Source organism: Astatotilapia calliptera, chromosome 22 (genome assembly GCF_964374335.1).
Source record: "Astatotilapia calliptera chromosome 22, fAstCal68.1, whole genome shotgun sequence".
In the NCBI taxonomy this organism is placed as follows: domain Eukaryota; kingdom Metazoa; phylum Chordata; class Actinopteri; order Cichliformes; family Cichlidae; genus Astatotilapia; species Astatotilapia calliptera.
Window position 1 is genome coordinate 30,009,517 of NC_137442.1, and position 15,297 is coordinate 30,024,813.

General features: G+C 42.4%; 2 protein-coding genes across 9 annotated transcripts in view; one reads left to right on the top strand and one right to left on the bottom strand.

The window, feature by feature from the left end:
• Nucleotides 1-14,682, bottom strand: adck5 (aarF domain containing kinase 5). Of its 3 annotated transcripts, none has more exons than XM_080296393.1 (15): nucleotides 14,564-14,682; nucleotides 11,259-11,353; nucleotides 11,018-11,167; nucleotides 8,128-8,203; nucleotides 6,479-6,679; nucleotides 6,255-6,395; nucleotides 4,979-5,092; nucleotides 4,540-4,671; nucleotides 3,238-3,321; nucleotides 2,913-2,994; nucleotides 2,189-2,267; nucleotides 2,017-2,108; nucleotides 1,673-1,925; nucleotides 590-706; nucleotides 1-519 (listed from the first exon to the last, which is right to left on the bottom strand). In XM_080296393.1, the coding sequence occupies exons 3-15, from the start codon at nucleotides 11,134-11,136 to the stop codon at nucleotides 417-419; spliced, it is 1,593 nt and encodes a 530-aa protein (XP_080152519.1). In that variant the 5' UTR covers nucleotides 11,137-11,167; nucleotides 11,259-11,353; nucleotides 14,564-14,682; the 3' UTR covers nucleotides 1-416. The 3 variants fall into 3 exon arrangements, with proteins under 3 accessions (XP_080152519.1, XP_026011749.2, XP_080152518.1); XM_026155964.2 differs by lacking the exon at nucleotides 14,564-14,682 and adding an exon at nucleotides 11,994-12,162; XM_080296392.1 differs by lacking the exon at nucleotides 14,564-14,682 and adding an exon at nucleotides 12,097-12,120.
• Nucleotides 14,624-15,297, top strand: part of ctdp1 (CTD (carboxy-terminal domain, RNA polymerase II, polypeptide A) phosphatase, subunit 1) — a 94,007-nt gene continuing 93,333 nt past the window's right edge. For all 6 annotated transcript variants that reach the window (XR_013904739.1, XM_026155959.2, XM_026155960.2 and 3 more), the window contains exon 1: nucleotides 14,624-14,919. Coding sequence is in view for 5 of the 6 variants with exons in the window: in XM_026155959.2 (XP_026011744.2) it covers nucleotides 14,624-14,919 (296 nt within the window). In the remaining variant the exon portion in view is untranslated. The remainder of the gene's footprint in view (nucleotides 14,920-15,297) is intronic.

Consider the following 15,297-nt stretch of genomic DNA (forward strand, 5'->3'; position numbering starts at 1 on the left):
TGATTTCTTCGTGTTTTATTACCATGTTCTCATAATTTAAACAGTCAGGTGGTACTGGACAAAATACTGTCTGACAGAATAACTGAGAAAATGTCTGCTTCATTAAAAAACCTGCAGGTTAAAAACCTCATTGGATTTGGTTTCCCAAAATTACTCTTAAAATAAATAAGATTTAATTACTTAAAAGTCCCATTGGTGGTGTTGCTCCTCTCGCCCTGGAACGGATGCTTCCAGTCCTGCAGTGGAGCACATTCTCCCCCAGCAGACCCTGAAGGTGGTTTGGTGGGAACGTTGCTCACGGTCGAGCAGCAACGTAAACCACCAGCACTCGGAGCTGCTTGAGCAGCAAAAGGCTCACTGATGAGCTGTGTTCACTTGTGCTTGGAATGAATCCTTTGTAGTGAGACGCTTGCGCGCTATTTCAGGTACTCGTACAAGTCGGAGTCCAGCGATAGGAGGCCCAAGTACTGGAGCAGCGCCAGGACCGCACGTGTCAGGCTCATCACTGCCATCTCTGATCTGTAAAAGTAATCTAATCAGCTCAGTGGCTCCAATCACAGAACATATAATTTCTTTAATTATTGCACACCTCAGAGCAACTTCAAACTTGGCGCTCTCCCATGCAGTCCTCCCCCAGCGGAAGAGCCAAAGCTGGGGGAGGACGCCGACCTTCTCAGCCTGAATCTTCCCCCAGCCTCGCACGGCGCTGTTGATGAGAAAAAGAGACATGCACAAGATCTGCAAACCTTTACGACATTCTGCTGGAGATGTGGAGGCTTCACAAAAGATTATCACTCACAGCACTTCTTGAGGCAGATATTTTAAAGTATTGTTTTAATCAACTTTAATGGTCACCGAGACACAAAATTACATTTAAAAATAAACATGTAATTCAGCCCTAACATCAGCGTCAGGTTTAAAATTCTGCATTTTTGCTCAAACAACTTTGCGCTCTGGGAAAATTTCTATTATAACTTTCATGCTGGAAAATGAGCTGACTGTGGAAGTGTGAACTTCAACAGTGTGCGATGGAGTTCAATGCAGTGCATTGATCGGTTTTTATTTCTTCACAAAACTTTGTCCTATAGAGGTCACGTGCCTTTAAGTTATTAATGCAAGGTCCTGAACTAGAAATCCATAGTGCTTTTTGACCAACCGTGTGGGGACATTTTTCTTTGATAAGCACAGAATAAAGTTCAAAGCGTCTCAAAAAAACCAAATAAGGACAAACGTATCGATCCTGAGGCCTGGTTTTCTTTGAGTGTGTGTGGGGCTCACTTTGGGTTCTGCTTACTCAGGGTTCACACTAACTGCCCAGCAGACATTGACTCATTACGCTCTTTATTGTTTGAATACTTCCAGGCATCAGGTGTTTTAAACAGACTGTAGATAACAGATGGACAGAGTCATAAGCCATCACCTACTGGTGTCTGTGCATTAGGGTTTTTGGCTGATGATTTTTGGAGTCAGAAGTGACGTATACGGGTGAAACTGTGGTGTGCACACTCATTAGCTGATGCTTGCAGCTGTATCCACACAGGGGCAACACGCAGCATACCCACTAATTTAAAGCTAAGTACCGACTGACATTCCCAAAAGAAATATTGCTTTACACAATCTGATCTCATCCTTAATGGCCCTGACCCCTGAGATGTTGTGTTAGGGTGTTTACCTCTTGGCCATGACAAAGTAGCGGTCCACCGGCGCCCCCAGTCTGATGTTGATGCTCCGCACCGTGTTGATGTTCCTGAACACCAGCAGCATGGGCCGAGGCATCGACTTCAGCACCTGCATGATGCTCTCGAAGCGGTGGACGGCCATCTCACGCATGTAGGCCGTCTCCTCCTTGCTCAGGATGTTGGACAGACCCAACTTGTGCATGTTGATTGGTTGCTGCAGCAGCATCTCGCAGAAGAGGAAGTACTCTGCAGAGGACGACGAGCCCTCGTGTTTGATTTTAATCCCCACATTTGTTCATAACAAAGTTAACATGGCGTTTAAGTCAAGCGTCCTGACCTTTGACCCCGAGGGCGCTGGACTGCTGCTTCATTTCTGCCTCGTCCCTGAGGACTATGGACCTCCAAAGTTTACAGAGGGCCTCTCGATCTCTAAGTTCAAAGGTCAGAGTTAAAGCAGATAGCTGAAGAAAAACCTGAGAGTATCTCATGCCGACTCATCAGTTTCTTACTGCTGGCTGAGGTATTCGTACAAGCCGTGGTCCAACAGCACCAGCTCCGCCTTGTTGTCAGGACCTCGCCTCACGAGAACTGCAACACATGATCCAAATTTGAGTGACTTCTTCTCTTTAGAACCTCTGTTACTAACTCATGTCATTTCATATGATATGTATATGTTTTTTTTTAGCATGAGTAAACAACTTGAACTTGTTTATGAACGTTACTGTAAAAAAAATAAAGTAAAAACAAAAAATCTCAGAATTTTAAAGAATTAAACTTCCCACATAGCCACTGATTTAACAACCCTGCTATAAACAAGTTTCTTAATAAACACTCAAGTGTGTGACTTTTCTCATTTGGATTTTTCTAAGGCTTACAGGTGTCTGGCTTCTTTGTCAGCTGTGTTGATGCCTTTCGTAGATTTTAATGGAATTAACTGACAAACAACATGTCCTGTTATGTGGAACAGAGCATCCAGGAAGTTTGTGCTTCAGTTTTAATGAGTGAAATCACAGGACTTTCTTGAATCACTTCTATAAGGTAAAGATTGTCCTTACAAGGTAGCCAGTGTTGGGTTTAAAATGTACCCTCATTCCAAATTATGAGCCTTTTTGGGTCATTAAAAAGAACAACAACAACAACATGGAGGAAACCAAAAGACTAATGCTGAGGTTTAAAAATGCAGAGTAACAACACCAGTGGCTCCGTGCTCTACAGTCCATGTGATGTACCTACCATTCCCGGGGTGAGGGTCTGCATGGATAAAACCCGTGTAGAATATCTGCTCAGCAAATGTTCTGATCAGTTTATCTGCAGTCTGAAAAATAAAGCTACATTTATTTTATATAGCACCAAATCACAAAAACTGTTGCCTCAAAGTGGTTTATGTTGCACAGACCCAACAATAACAAGCACTTGGCGGCAGTGGGAAGGAAAAATGTATTTTAACAGGAAGAAACCTCCAGCACAATCAGGCTCAGGGAGGGGCAACCACCTGCCACAACTGGTTGAGGGTGAGAAGAGGTGAGTGACTCGAGGATTTAGAGTATCGTCAGCTTACATCTTTCAGACTCAGTCCTTGACGTTTTATTTCTTCCACGCTGTTGATTTTACAGCCGTTGCAAAACTCTGCTGTCAGCACTCTCTGAGTATTGGAGAGAAAAAATAAAGAGGACGCTGATGGAAGTCGAGCAGTATTATTGTGCACTTATTCTGTACTAGTGCTGGGCGATATGACGATATATATCGTGTGGACGATAGAAAAGTGTCTATCATGCCATTTGTCTTCTGTCGTTTCTATCATAATTTTATAAATTATTACATAAAATATAACATTAAATAGCCTGTGGCAAATATATTAGTGTTGTCTTCTCACTATACATACTCTTAACTTTATGCAAGAGAAAATAAAGTATAAAAAAAATGATATTTTTCGCAAAGAAACTCCGTCTTGTGGTTTTGCGTCATGGTGCTGCTTTACATGCACCCGGATTTGTGACATGCTTTACGGTAACTCAAAACGATGGACGTGCGACATGTTGCAGTTTCATGCCCCGACATGCAACAGACAGAGACAGCTACACAGGCAGCCCAGGAAGAAGCACTTTGACCGAAAAGAGGGGGTACGTCTGTGATTTGGTTACATTTTGGGTTCAACAGCACCAACACGGAGCAGAAGCAAGCTATGCTACAAAACTATTCCTGCACCCGATGGCAACACAACAAATCTCTTCTATCACCTACAGAAGGTCCACGAAAAGGAATACTCAAGAATCTAGAAAATTCAAGCTAAACCAAGTTGTGGAACGATGGGAGCAAGTTGGGAAAAGAAAAACTATAGCCAGCCGAAGATACAGCAGTCTTTCACACAAGGCCCTTATGAGAAAACGTACCAGCGCCATAAACAAATCACAGGAGCCATCTCGCGTTACATTTGTAAAGGCATGGCCCCTGTTTATGTAGTTGAGAAGGACAGCTTTCGTGACCTCGTCAAAGTCCTTGATCCGAGGTACGTTGTGTCCGGTCGTAAGCACTTCAATAAAGTCGAGTTGCCTCGCTTATGACGCATGCCGGCCCGAAGTAGAGAAGGATGTTTGCAGTGTTGTGCATTATGCCTTGACGACTGGCCTGGACGGTGACGAGCAGAGATACGCAGCCCTACATGAGCGTAACCATCCGTTTCATTAACAAAGACTGCACCCTCTGCGCTCGCTGTTTACAGACTGCGTACTTTCCAGATGACCACAGGTCAGGTGGTACATTGTGATATATATCGTTATCGTCGTATAAAATAATTCCTATCGTGATAAATATTTTTTCCATATCGCCCAGCACTACTATGTACCACTGACAGCAACTTCACCTTGCTGGTTTGCTCCCAGAAGACTTTAGGTACAACCACAAATTTAAAGTGTTTCAGCTCCTCTGCGCACCTCTCAGAGTTCCTGGCCTCATTCTCAAAGTCCAGCTCCTGAGCCAGTGTTCCCTTCAAGTCCTACACAAATTACAATAAAACTCTGTAACTTCTGAAGTTTTCTAAACAGAAAACTGTGGTGAACTCCAGGCCTCAAGGGCCAGTGTTCTGCGGGTTTTAGATATCATCCTGACTCAAATGAGTTTATTAACAGGCCTCTGGAGAACTTCAAGAGATGTTGAGGAGGTAATTTAGCCATTTAAATCAGCTGTGTTGGATCAAGGGCACATCTAAAACCTGCAGGACACCGGTCCTCGAGGCCTGAAGTTGGACACCCTGGGTTTAGAACATCGAGTGAATCGGTCAAGTCATACAGACACTTTCTGACCTTAAGGACCCATCGGAACCCAAAACTGGGGTGCATGAACTTAATAATATCCAGCAGGATCTCCAATGTTCGGATATCTCCATCAAAGCGATCCCTGAGGTCAATGAACTGCACCTGTGTGAAACACGACGAGAAACTATTAAAAGTCAGGACCAAACTTTCCCATAACCAAAAATAAAACCTCAGATATAACTGAATCATTGTTTCATGAGGCTCATGCTTCACTGCTATAGTGAGGTCATTTAAAATGTTAACAGCAGAGATGGGCAGTACCGCGTTACTTGTAACACGTTACAGTAATCTGATTACTTTTTTTCAAGTAACGAGTAAAGTAAGGGATTACTATTGCAAAATCGGTAATTAGATTACCGTTACTTTCCTGTAGGAACGCTGCGTCACTGCGTTACTAAAACCGTGATTTTTTTGCGAGAATGTCTCATGACAGTGAGGTAAGCAAGTGCGCCGTTGGTGACAACAGCTGTGTGCAGATCAACAATGGATCATATATTGATTGTGGGAGAGAGTATGAGCATGCAGCGTTTAAAGCGTGGAAGCACTGACCTTACTTTGAGTTTGATTCCATAAAAAGTGACAAAAACATTAGTGTCCGTCGTGCGTGGGAAGAAAACTTCTTTTTACAGCGAAAAAACCCCTAAACTTCCAACAAGCACCGAGTGCGCAATGACTAATGGGAAACTCACAGAGAAACTCGCGGATTCTTCAACTGACCGCGGCACACCTGCACCAGGATAAACCTCCGCCTACCCAACTCCTGCTTTGCAGGTGAAAATAGAGCAACAGGACTGCTGAGTCTTTGATTTTATTTATTTTCTGCTGTGTTTTACTTGCATCTATTTGAAAGACTGAGTGTAAACACAAAAAATATTTTATTTTATGCGCAGGAATGTGCAGAAAATAGGTTTAAATGTTAAACTAATTTATTCAAGTCAGAGAATGTTGCATATAATTTAATATTTGCTTGATGCATAAAGTTAAAAGATTAAAACTAATAAAACAAGTTTTAAAAAGAGACTTTTCCATTTGATTACATTTTGTATGATGGATTATGTAGAAAAAGTAGAATTGGGCTGAAAGATCTATCACTTTATCACCTCTTCAGGTTGTAAATCGTGTTTTTAAAAAGTAACTAAGTAATTAATTACTTTTGAAAATAAGTAATCAGTAAAGTAACGGGATTACTTTTTTGGGGAAGTATCAGTAACTAGTTACTGATTACTTTTTTCAAGTAACTTGACCAGTGATTTCAGCAGCTCACCTTCACAGCGACCGGAGTCCCATCAAACAGCAGGGCTTTATGAACCTGAGCTAAGCTGGCAGCAGCGATGGGCTCATAGTCGAATGCTTTAAAAAGCTTATCAGGGGTCTTGTTGAAGTCTTCTTCAAAGAGAGCGTCCACCTGTTAAAGACAGACACATCCTGACCAGTGTCACTCAGTCCTCTTTCACGAGTCCTGTGCTTTGCTTGTGCTGCACTGCTCACCTCTTTGTACCTCCTGTTTAGAGCTTTGTCTTCTAGTACTTGCAGGGTGTGGATGTACTCAGGGGGTAGCAGGTGATTGAAGGCACACAGGCCTTGGCCAAGCTTAATGTACAGGCCTCCATTCTTTATGGCTCCTTCCACGATGGACTCTGCTGCCCTCTGGTGGCAAGCTGACATCTCAGTCACGTAGGATGGATTGCTCTAACAGGAAGATACACGTACAGAAAGCATTAACGCCATCAGTGCTAAAAATCAATGCTAACTAGTTCCTTCTAGTTCACATGAAGCTTGGACCCCACATGTAATAAAGTGACTGAAGGGAGAAAATAATGTACATGTACTCTAAAAATGAAAGGGGCACATTTTAATGAGAGAATAGCATCAATTCAGTGAAGCTTCTGGGATGTTGATGTGGCCAGTCAAGCAGCAGAAGGTGGTGTTAATGAAATTAAAAACAGGTGCATTAGAGGGGCAACAATGAGACAGCCCCCAAACCAGGAATGGCTTTATAAGTGGCCACTGACATTTTTAGCTCCTCATCTTTTCTGTTTTTTGACTACTTTTGCATTTAGCTAGTGTCAGTGTCACTGCTGGGGCGATACCTGGACCCTACAGAGGCTGCAAAGGTAGTTCAAAACCTCCAGCATGGAACATCAATAAGTCCCATTGCCAGAAGGTTTGTTTGCAAACCTGTCAAGAGCACAGAGGAGATTCTAGGAGAAAGGCAGTTACTCTAGGAGAGCTGGAGAGGACCATAGAAGGCCCAGAGCTACAAAATGACCTCCAACAGGACAGAAACAATTAGAAACAGACTTTATTTAATTACATTTTTATTATAAACGCACCAAATGACAGTAACAGCAACCTCAAGGTGCATTTATACTGTCAGGTAAAGACCCTAAAACAATACAGAAAAAACACCCCCTTTTGATTAAGCACTTGGGGACACTGGGAAGGAAAAACCCAAAAACAAACAGGAGGACAGGACAAAACACACACTGTGGAAATGCAGAGTGGGGTATAAACACAGTGAAGAAGAAATGCTGAGTGCACCATGACAAGCCCGCAGTAGTCTGAAAGTATTGCAGCATAACTAAGGGAGGATTCAGGGTCACCTGATCCAGGTTTAACTATAAGCTTTATCAAAAGTTTTAAACCTGATCTTGAAAGTAGGGAGGGTGTCTGTCTCCAGAATCTAGACTAGGAGCTGGTTTCACAGAAGAGGGGCCTGGAAGCTGAAGTCATTGCCATGGGAACCTTGTATGGGTTCATAAGGGTGGCCTGAGGGGTCGACATCCTCCAGTGGGCCCTGCGCTCACTCCCTGGCACCACGGAGACTGACATATGCCACAGAATACCAGAATTGGCAGCTCCACCACTGATTCCTTGCACTTTTCACAGAGAGAGCAGGTTCACCCTGAGCACATGTGACAGACATAAAAGGATCTGAAGAACATTTTGCTGTCTGTACCACTGTTCAGTGGGTCAGTGATATCTGGGGAAGCATATCCATGCAGCGGGACACAGACGTCTGCAGGCTTGGCAACGACACACTGACCCTGGCATTAGGTGTCATGAAGAAATCCTTGGTCTGTCAGAGCTTCAGCCAAAGCTTAGAGTGGGTCAATCCACTCTAAAAATAAACTGACCTCATCTATTCCATGAAGCAGCACGTTGGTGGTCCACCAGTAGTCAGCGGAAATGAAGAGTCCCACAGAGAGAGATCTGAGGACACACACATATCTGATGATTACTGGAACTGAAAGGTCTGACTTACAAATAAACAGAGTTGCTAGCATGTGATGACGATTCCTAACACGATCAGCGGTAAGAAGATCGTTTTTCTATAATAAAGATTAGTGAGAAAAAAAGTGAGGATTGCAAAATGTTCTTAAAAATGTAGTCTGTCTGAACTGATCCGAGAAAGGCAAATTGTTACACTTCCAGCAAGTTAGAATAAAGCAAAAGTGTACTTCAAATACAGTGACACAGCACTAGTGTAATAAAAATCATGTGCTCTTCATTTACTACTAGGCTCCACACACATAGGCTGCTGCAATACAGCAGAGTCATTCTCTGCCCTCATGTTTTCATACATATTATCTTGTTAATTTCATTTAAGCAGCACCAATGGTTCTGCGGTGTAACGGTTTAAGCATTTGCATGAGATTTCTGGTTCCACGCTGGAAGTACATACTGATCCGTTAAGGGTTGTGTGAGGAAGGGGATCTGGAAATCAACTTAAATAATCTAGCATCAGCTCAAAGATATCTGCAGCTTATAAAATAGAGAGAAAACATCTACGATTGGATTTCCTATTAGCAGCATTTGGTAAAAGTGTGTTCTGCATTTCTACTCGGTTGAAAACTCAAAGATGTCACTTTTATCTAAGCATGCACTTGCACGGATACACTGGGGTTCAATATCTTGCTCAAGGACATCTCAGCACATGGACTGGAAAAATCAGGGATCAATGCATCGATCTTCTGATTGGTAAGAATGGGTCAATTAAGCCCAGTGCTAATGGCTTCTAGGCACAGACAGCGCTGCGCGGAAGTGATGCTAAGAAACTCGGGAAGGGGAGCAGCGATTTATTGAAACGTGCAAACATACATGTAAATACAGCAAAGAAGGAAAAAACAGAGTTTGTATAATTGTAACAAGCTTGAACCTCAACATTTAACACAGCCAGCTTTATTCTTCCACACAGCCTGAACTCTTGTACGTCAACTTTCTTGCAGTTTCTTCAAGTAGTCTTTGGGACTAGTTCTGCAGGTTTCTTGAAGGACAGTCAAAGCTCTTCTTTGAATGTTGGCTACTGTTCTGTATCAGGATGTTCCCACATTGCTTTAATGCTTTAAGAAAGCTGAGGTCTAGGCTCTGGGGGGGCCGATCCATGACTGATGGAATAAACACACAACAGAACACTGTCCAGGTATTTTACGGCACTGTGTTTGGGATCATTGTGCTGAAAATGAGGCCATAAACAATTTGACTCTTCCCACAGTGGTTTCCAAAATCAGATGGCACTTTTCTACATGTACAATCCATAACTTTTAAAAAGATCCCCAACCCCACTAGCTGAAATGCAGCCCCAAAACATGACAGAGCTTCCACCATGTTTTACAGTCATACTGTTGTAGTCTGTCTCCCAAGATCCTCCATACAGTCCAGTGAGGACTAGATTCATCAGACTTGATGCATTTTCAGTTGAGTTCTTGTGTAATTTGGCCATCCTTCCACTGAGACCACTTCTGAGGAGGCTTCAGAGAACAGATGCACCAACTGAAGGGCCCGATGTAGCTCACAGATGCGGTCTCAGGTCTTCTTTAAGGACATGACCTTCTCACAGCATTCAGTTTCCTCAAATCTTTAAGGACACACTACACAGCAACAGGCTGCCAGTAACATAAAGTTGTCTGTTATGCATAGACAACACTAGTTCGTCCCTTGAGTTAGGTAGCTCTCTTTCTCTTGGCAATGCCTTATTTAAGGATGAAACACATTCTGGGGTCAACTTGAAAAAAGGCAGATGTGAAACGTAAAAGTGAGGTCAAAGGTCAATATTTAAATGCAGAGTGATAGTTAGACTCGTCATATACCCATATCACTTCCTAAATGTTGCCAATACAAACAAAAGCAACTGAAGTTTAAGCAAAGTTTAAAGGATAACAGATTTTTATAATATTTATACCTCATTTGACCTTTAAGAAGAGATCAGATGTCCAAAGTTAAGAGGTACTTAGAATGCCAATAAATCATTTCCTATATGCCGATATGTTTGTCAATACAAACAATGGCAGTAAGAAACACCGTTTCAAACAGCTCTATGGGGCCTTTGAGCTTCACATCAATATAACAACTTTGATACTTTCAGTCTTTATAAAGTAGATTTTATACATCTTGATAAAACACACCACACTAGCAAGAATAACAGTTTCTAAGTTTCCATCAGGCTTTTTGTCAGGTTTTGACCAATGAAGCTGACCTTGAATAGCTTAGTGGATGCAAAGCTAACATGACCCCACTCTACACCCCCAAAGTTTCATCAGAGTTCAGTCTTAACTTTTTGGGCTGTTATGTTTACAGACAGAATGAATGACACGGACAGTAAAAACGTAACCTCTTGGTGGAATAATAAATGAGGCAAAACAGAAGCCATTTTGGCTTAATGAATACATTGACTTTGGCCACACATCTGCTCCTGCCCGTCTCCACCCTGCTCTCAGTCTTGTGGTGTAACCCAAAAACTAAAAGTAATGAGATGGAATTTACAACCTTATAAGAGGGATAAAATTATCGCTTTCCATAAAAGGAAATGTTGTCAGGATATTTTTGTTTCTTTTGCTTTCATCCATTCATGAAAAAAATGACCTACTTTAGCTAATGTTCCTGACAATACTTAGAGAACACTATTAGATATACAAATCTAATGTGCAAGTTTAATAGATAAGAAGTCACCATTTAGAGACCATTTCACAGCCTCAGACTGAACACGTGTTAGAATCTCATGATGCTGATAATGACATTCATACAAACCTGCAGAAGCGGCCAAACCCTTCAATCACAATCCTCATCTGTCTCCTCTGTCTGGGCTGCGATACGGCATACTTGATGCTCACCGCCACAGGAACGCCAACAGAGAGGCCAACGAGCATCTTCCATAACAAGCCTCTGCGCTTAGCATCTCTGCAAGATTTAAAACACACACATACAGTCTCATTGCATGCAGACTTGAGCATAGCCTGAAGCTCATCTACAGTCCTCAGCTGTCTGCTACCTGAGTGAACTGAAAGATCGCCTTGCTGGGAGGGATGAAGATCCAGGAAGCGGAGCTCTTCGGAGGAGAGCCAGTTGATGCAGACATAACGTCAACTGAAGAAAAACAAAGCAGTGTATGAGTGAACTACAGCGCCACTTCCATCTGACACATCTGAACTCTGTGTTTGCACAGGTTAAGTGAACATTAACCAACCCCCCGAGTTAGGTAAAGAGGTTTAGGGCACGAAGTAAAGTGTGGGCCCAGAGGACAGACGCTGTGTTCTGAGGAACAACAAGAAAACGTGCGCGCGAGGGACGGGAAGCGAGAACGTCTGGTTCAAGGCGAACGTGAGCAGCTATACTGTGACTTTGTTGTTCTTGGCAGTTTGCTTTTGAGGGACAAAATGTTTCCAGTGCTGATAAATGAATTCACACATGGCAGCGGGGTCAGGGACCTGAGCAACCCCCATCCTCCCAAGTGTTCCAGCGCGCACGATCCACTCATGCAGTCTCATTCTCCTACTCACATCATGGCTGGAAACAGTGTTGAATGTGTTCTTACCTCATGTCAAAACCAGCTTTAAAACACTCTAGGTAGCAGTATGGTTTTGAAACACGGCCTTGGCATTTAGTTTAAACTTCAGATAATATACACAAACGCCAACACACCGGGAACAATTGCAGCTGGCTAGCAATTAACTTGCTAATTGGAGAGAATTGGGTTAATAATGTGTAGTAAATACGATTTATTTACCACTTTACAGTTCTCCGCTATCATGTTTCCGAGTTATTAAAACAGACCCGCTCCAAGAGACGTATTAATATTCCGTGTCAGCAGCCACCAGTAAACGCTTTACCTTTCCCCTTCATAAACTGCTAACAGCACACTGGTTCCCTTTATGTTTAACCAAAGGGTAACGCAATGCGAGATGGTACCCTCCCACATACTGTAGTTTCCGTTTATTTTTTGACAGCTCGTTCGGCCGTGCAAATAAAAACTACAAGTGAAAAGATTTCTTACTTATTTATTATTGAGATAACTGAAAATAGTCACATTTTTCTTATCTGATGTGATTCTTTTAGAAAAAAAAATCTAACTCATTAGATCCGTCCTAAAACCACACCCGTACCTCCTGCTTGAAGACACACAAAGGTCCCCCTACCTCACAGAAATTTTGGTTCCTACCAACACTGGACATGTGTGTATCTGAATTATGATTGGCTCCCACCACCTCGGCCACCTTTGCACTATCGTTGTCTCTTTTGCACTGATACAGTGCCAATGATATGGGAGACGAGTCATGGTGGATGTAATATGTGGATCATCGGGAAACTTCCTGTGTAATGCAGATACTTCCCTCCACTGTGTGTGTGTGTGTGTGTGTGTGTGTGTTTCTAAAATTAAGAAATGTGCAAAGGAAAACTTAATTTAACATCACACGTTGTGTTAATAACTAGAACCTGTCTTTAGCAAATAGGTCTATTTATTGATGGAAATAGATTGTAGAACTTTAACCACAATAGTGCTAAGTCCATCCAACGACCTACTGCATCCACCTACTGACAGTGACCTAGGTTAGGTAACAGAAGCCCCGTGGTGTGCAATATACATAATTTTATTTAAAATATAATTTCAGGAATTTCATGAGTTCCTTTAAATTACTAATTTTGCCTCAATGAAAAAAAAAGATTCTATTTCATTAACCCCACAACAACGTTTATACATTTAATAAGAAAATGATGTCTATTTCATAATTTGTAGAACATAGTATAAAATCATTTTTAAAAACCAAACGTTAACGGAAGCTACTTGTGTAAGCTATGTTTTATCGCTGGTATTTCAAGACTATTTCTATGGCTTTTATTGTGAACTATAAGAAGAAAGGCGTTTTCACACCTGCGTGAAAAAGAAATCGGGCAGTGAAACATCTCGGTTAGTTGTAAGGAACACTCTGGAAGGAGGTGCTTAAGTTCTTCGTCATTGAGTAGCTAGAACAGTGCGAGGTACGTCCTTGTCCTGTAAGGTCATCATCTATATCCCCTGCTGACTTCCTTCAGTCCCATCTTCAGCCTGGAAAGTTAAATATTAACATACCTCGAGGGCCGGTATAACCTATACAATCAAACCTAAGGCTTTCTTAAACTTATAACAACCTCCTTCACTTACACCTTAAAACATTACTGTATTTGTAAATATCGTGCTCTTATTGCAAAAAAACCCCATGAGACACTTGTGTAGTGTTACTTATATGTTACATCACGTTGCGTCAGGTAACACCATGTCTGTGCGGGTTCAGCAGCTTTAAAGAAAAAGGGAAAACATAAATAATGATCTTTCACGGTTGCACGGATTTTAACACAATATGTAAGCGCTATATAGGTGATATCTATAATAAGGAGCACTTAGAATAACCACATTGGTGACTTTAAAAGTTTACGGCAACATTGTGAAAAGCGTCACAAAGAGGCACGAGTCGTTTTATTTTGAAACCTAAATAGAAACTGCGTTCAGAGATAATCTAGGGAAGTAGTTTCATTTCCTAATAATCCCACTGTACACAAACTGACTGTAGATTAGCCAGCGGCACTGCAGAGGGCGCCGGCGAGCTCGTCCTCGATGATCACAAGTGAAAAGGACCTAAACGGGTAAAACCTGCTTCTAGACAAAAACCCACAAATTACTATTGTCATTATTTTCTGCATACCTATAATTTTTACGACCTAAAACATAACAACAGTTACATCATTTCCTTTATCTTAAAAAAAGAGAATCGGATTTTCCTAAAACCAAACCTGCAAGTTGATTGGTCAATTTAGGATTCACTAGCTTTATGCCCCAAATCAAAATGGCAGATGCCGTAAAGTGTCTTATTATTGCGCTGTCACAAAAAACGCATTTTAACTACAATCGAACCCCGTAAAATATTTTGCCTCACATTCACCTATAAAACACACGATAAAGTCCCCAGCATAAAATCCTCGACGGAATTTACATTTGGGGGCTTCACGTCCACAGGGATGTATTCATTCAGGACTACCTCGCGAGCGCCCTCTAAGAAAATAGAGATCCAAAGAGTGGGCGTTCTCGGAGACGATAGAAGTTCTCTGGTGTTTTTCGCGAGTGGCTTGCTGTATACCGGATACTGTAGCGACCCGTGTCGCTGCAGTGTTGCGCTTTCCTGTTTACGGGCGGGAAGAGCGAACGTAGCTGGGACTGTGGAGCTGCTGTGTTTAAATCTGCAGCACATTTGTTTTAATTCTCCTCGATGTTGACGGTTCGCACGTTTTAATGATACACGGGGGTTTGCGAAGTCGAGTGGATACCTTTTAAGTTGTCAGCTTTTCAAAAGTAAGGAGATTTTGTTTTTGGAGAGTGCGGGGCAGATGGAGGATCCTCCTGCAGATTTTGGTGGTGGCGGCGATGGTGCAGCTGCAGAGGGCCCCATGGTGCAGGTGGCGGATATCTGCTGGCCAGCTGGGGCTCTCCCTGTCCGGCTTATAGAGTGGAAAGTCAAAGCCGGCTCTCTTGTTAACGTGGACTCCGTGCTAGCACTGTGTGCACCCATACCTCAGGAGAAGGGGACTGATGGTGCCAGGCTGCCAGAGAAGAAGGTGAAATCGGACCGTGCTGGAATAGTGAAGGAGTTATGCAGTCAACTTGGAGAAGTCATATCTCCTGGGTGAGTCACCCTGCTTGCTATAGCTCGTTAATGTTAGCTGACCTGTTCCCTGTTTGTGTCAGCTCCGTTTTGTTGCAGCTGTCTTCACGCTCATTGTACCTAAGCTAGCTAACGAGCTAACGCTGTTAACCTGACGTTAGCTTGTTTGCTAGCCACGCTCAAAGCAACACAGTGAAGCGTTTGCTCCGACCAGAGTCAAGTACCGCAAAATAAACAAGCTGGCGTTTCGTCGGGGGACTTTCAAAATAAAAGCATCGTGTTTTATAAATGTTGTTTTATCGAGCTTTTTCAGGAGTTGTGATTGTAGTGGAAGAGAAAGTTAGAAAACAATTGTATTTGCTAAATCAGAATTTTAGTTAATTTTATTAACGTACAGTA

Coding starts and splice junctions, on each gene's coding strand:
- adck5 (XM_026155964.2), bottom strand. CDS start 12,017: ATGATAGCGGAGAACTGTAAAGTG. Junction 6,680..8,127: donor TGCTTCATGGAATAGATGAG/GTCAGTTTATTT, acceptor TCTTCCTGTTAG/AGCAATCCATCCTACGTGAC. Junction 2,109..2,188: donor TACGAATACCTCAGCCAGCA/GTAAGAAACTGA, acceptor CTTTGAACTTAG/AGATCGAGAGGCCCTCTGTA.